Source organism: Camellia sinensis, chromosome 10 (assembly GCF_055761805.1).
Source record: "Camellia sinensis isolate YWXY chromosome 10, ASM5576180v1, whole genome shotgun sequence".
Taxonomy (NCBI): Eukaryota; Viridiplantae; Streptophyta; class Magnoliopsida; order Ericales; family Theaceae; genus Camellia; species Camellia sinensis.
The window spans coordinates 82506918-82511255 of record NC_138970.1 but is presented as its reverse complement, the minus strand read 5'-3'; the positions used below and the strand labels follow the sequence as shown (position 1 = coordinate 82511255).

General features: G+C 33.4%; 1 protein-coding gene across 1 annotated transcript; it reads left to right on the top strand.

The window, feature by feature from the left end:
• Positions 1-3055: 3055 nt before the first annotated feature.
• LOC114281289 (peroxiredoxin-2E, chloroplastic) lies at positions 3056-4072 on the top strand. The gene has a single exon (XM_028223727.2). The coding sequence runs from the start codon at positions 3226-3228 to the stop codon at positions 3922-3924; it is 699 nt and encodes a 232-aa protein (XP_028079528.2). The 5' UTR covers positions 3056-3225; the 3' UTR covers positions 3925-4072.
• The last annotated feature ends 266 nt before the right edge of the window (positions 4073-4338 follow it).

Genomic DNA, 4338 nt, shown 5'->3' with positions numbered 1-4338 from the left:
GCACCCATAATAAATTATATGTTTTAAAGTGAAAAGTATACTGTAATTTATTATCATGTATAATTGTTTTTTTCTACATTATTAATGGTGAGTATTTCATGAGGATTTTCACGGCCCATTAGATCTCTAAGCTGCCGTTTGGCATGTGATTTTTTTAGTTAGTTTTTTTTAACTATTTTAGTTCTGGTTAAAAAGTTCATTAGGATTAGTTTTTTTGACTTTTGTAAGAAAAAAATGAAATGATTATGATTTGAATGTGATATTTTATTTTATTAATTTTTAACTTATTTTGTCTTTTTGTAACTAATTTAATCTAAAACTTTGGTTACAATTGGTTTAGTTTTGAAATCAATTTTAAAAGATAAGTTTTTAAAAAGAGTTTTTAAAAATTGAAAGGTTGTTTGGTTATGAGTTTTTAAAACTAGTTTTTGAATTGTATATTTTGAAAATAGTTTTTAAAAATTTAAAAATTCAAAACTTATTTGGTTATGAGTTTTAAAAACTAATTTTTCATAAGAATTTTTTTGAATCTTGTATTTTTTTTGTCTTGTAATCAAATTTTTTTTTACAATATTATAGTCAATTTACTTCTTTCACATACCCAAATACGTTTTTGAGTTTTAAGTTTTGAATTGAAATGGATTTTGAAATGTATTTTTGAAAACCCAAAACTAAGCAGTAGGGGTGGGCGCGGGTCGGTTGCGGCCACAGAACCTTCAATCCGTCATCCGTCTGCCAGATTGGCGGATTGGAGAAAATCAATCCGCATCCGTTCGCCAATCCGGCGGATGTGGATTGAGGGGATTGGCGGTTTGGCGGATGGATGCGAATCGGTTTGGCGGTTTAAAATTTTATAAATTTTCAACATAATTCAACTTGTGCGCTTCTTCAAAAAAGAAAAGAAAAGAAAGTATTACAGTCAATGACTTAAAAAAGTATTACAATCATTGTATGCCTCATCCAAAGAAAGAAAGTTTGAAACTTTAAAATATCACAATCACTGCATGCCTCATCTACATATTACAATCACAGCATGATTCATCCACATAAAGTATTAAAATCTGTGGTTCTTAAAATATAAAAATAATTCAAATCATCAAAACCATGAACAGAGCAGTAGTAGAGATTGTATGTCTCTGTATTGTTACATCTACATATGTTTTTGAAAACAAAAACCAACCAGCATATATCATATTTTCTATTTAATATTTTTAGAGTTAGATTTAAAAACCAAAAAATAGAGATAAATACTACGTTTATTTTTTTCAATTCAAAAAATATATTCAAGTTGAAAACTTTTTTTCAACAGAATATTTAAACTCTTTTTCAATTGAAAACAAAAACAAAATATTTAAACAAATTGAAAACAAAAAGTCTTATAAATTACTAGGGGTGCTCGTGGTTTGGCGGTTCGGTTGCGGCCAAAAGAATCTTAAATTCGCCATCCGTCTACCAAATTGGCGGATTGGAGAAAATCAATCCGCAACCGTCCGTTCGTCATCACGCATCCGTCCAAAATGCGGCGGATCGGTTCGGTTCGGTCGGTTTTGGTGGATCGGTATATCCACTACTCACCCCTACTAAACAGGTTTTGGGCTGTGAAAATTGAATTTAAAAAGTAAACCAAATAATTTTTTCTTTTTATTTTTTGATTTTTGTTATGAAAAGTCAAAAAATATCTCAAACATATTTTATTTAGGGCTTAGTTTCTCTTAAATTGGCCAGCCAATTTGAGAAAGTCTTTGGGCTTGATAGGTCCATTTTGAGATTAATTTCGGTAATTTAAACTATTTACTGTGTAGAATTTGTTGAATAGAATATTCATGTAAAAAATTAAAATGATCGAATATCGGTATTTATATGTTTGAATAAAAATTATATTATAAAAAATAAATGGTATTATTAAAATTATATTTGAAATCTATTTTTGTAAAACAAATATGATTCAAAAGTATAGTTACCAATATCCAATTATCTCGATTTTTTTGCATGAATATTTTACTTAACAAGTTTTAAAAAATGAACGATTCGAATCACCAAAATTTGTTTCAAAATGAGCTTACCAAGCGTAAATACTCTCTCAAATTAAAATGATAACTTAAGAGAAACTAAACCATTTTTTTTAAAACTCACATTTTAGCCAAAAAAAAAAAAATTAAAAAATTAAAAAACTATTAAAATAACATGTTCTCAAATAAGACTTGATTGCAATGGTAATACTACTAATCAATAAAAAATCACAAATAGATGGCTGTTTGTAAATATGCTATTTCAGTAATTTTTTACTTTTCATAAAAATATATGTAATGTAATAGAGAGGTGATATGAGTCAAATAAAAAATAATGCGACCTAAATAAAATAAAAAGACAAAAAATATAAATTTTTAGAAGATTGCCAAACAACAATAAATATTGTGGTTAAATTACTAATTGGAATATTAGAACGTATTTGACTTCCGCCAAATAAGGGGTTGTTTGGGGTGTCCTAAATAAGTGTACTTTTTGTCTTTTTAGACTAAAAAATTGAGGATGAAAATATGGATGTTTAGGTTAACTTTTTGACTTTTTATGAAAAAATGCGTAATAAAAAATTGAAAAAATTGATTTGTAGGGAAAAATTCGAATTGGGAGTTGTGCAGCCGTAATTGTTGACTTTTGGTGAATAATGTTAACTTTCTAACTTTTTGAGTAACTTTTTAACTTTTTGACTTTTTTCATACTACCCAAACTTGGCCTAAGTATATCTATATCTATAAATATACTTTATTTAAATCATACCACTTTTATATTTTTATATATATATTTTTATAAAAAATTAAAAAAACATTCCAAACAAGAGTAATACTAGAGACTTTAAATATTTTACCAAAATTTTTACCAAATGTTTCACATGGGTGTGGAACCCACACAATATGAGTCCCATGTGAATCCCACAACATTTGATAAAACTTTCAGTAGAATTTTTGAGACCTCTAACATTTTTGTTCCAAACAATCCCTTCATATTACCGTTACAAACAATATTTACTCCGAAGTTTCCATTACGATTACCATGGGACCCACCACCACCATAAAATTTCCTCCAATTGATCCCAGCCACAGCCTCCACCTCACGTGTCCCTCTCCCTCTCATCGTCTCCTCCGCCCAAATTCGCAAAGCTATCCAAACTCCAACCAAAAGCCCCCTCAATTCTCTCTCTCTCTCTCTCTCTCTCTCTCTCTAGCAATGGCAGTCACAGCCGCTCACACTCTGTCAAGGTTACTCTCCTCCCCCAAACCCTTCTCTCTCTCCTCCTCCACCACCGCCACCTCCCTCTTCTCCCCCAAAACCCTCCTTTCCTCTTCCTCCTCTTTCTCTCTCCACCTCAAACTCCGTAACCGCCACACACCCCTCAAATTCTCCTCCACCACCACCACCACCACCACCAAAATCTCCGCCATCTCCGTCGGCGACAAGCTCCCCGACTCCACCCTCTCCTACTTCGACGACGCCGACGAGCTCCAAACCGTCACCATCTCCGACCTCACCACCAACAAGAAGGCCATCCTCTTCGCCGTCCCCGGCGCTTTCACCCCCACTTGCTCCCAAAAACACCTCCCAAGTTTCGTCGAGAAGGCGGCGGAGCTCAAATCCAAAGGCGTTGACACCATCGCCTGCGTCTCCGTCAACGATGCCTTCGTCATGAAGGCGTGGAAGAAGGATCTCAATGTCAGCGACGATGTGATGCTTCTCAGCGATGGCAATGGGACTTTCACGAAGGCGATTGGTTGCGAGCTTGATTTGAGTGATAAGCCGATTGGGCTGGGAATGAGGTCGAGGAGGTACGCGATGTTGGTGGATGATGGAGTCGTGAAGGTCTTGAATTTGGAGGAAGGTGGGGCTTTCACGTTCAGTGGTGCTGAGGATATGCTTAAGGTGCTTTGAAATTTTTGAGGTGTGAATGTTTTTTGAGTTCAATTTTTCAAGTGACACTGTTTTTGCTTTTAATAAATTAGATCCAATTTTAGTGCACTTTTTAGGGTTTCTGTATTGGAAAACATGAGTCTTGGAATTGAATGTGTTTTCTGATAAATTATGTTCTGTGTTTGAATTTGAGGTAGGGAAAGAAGATATGATATAGGAATTATATCTTGTGAATGATTGATTTGTCACAATGCTATGGCGTTAAGATATTTTTTTTCTTCAAGTTGTTGATTGCTTGATTGGAATGCTGTGCACCAAAAATCTGTTAAATGTTGTGTTTGGTTGGGGGATTTTACAAGGTTGTGTGTGGTTGGAGAATTTGATGTGGAAAATGGGAAAGGAAAGGGAAATAGAAAGAAAATGAAAAAGAATAGA

Coding starts and splice junctions, on each gene's coding strand:
- LOC114281289 (XM_028223727.2), top strand. CDS start 3,226: ATGGCAGTCACAGCCGCTCACACTCTGTCAAGGTTACTCTCCTCCCCC.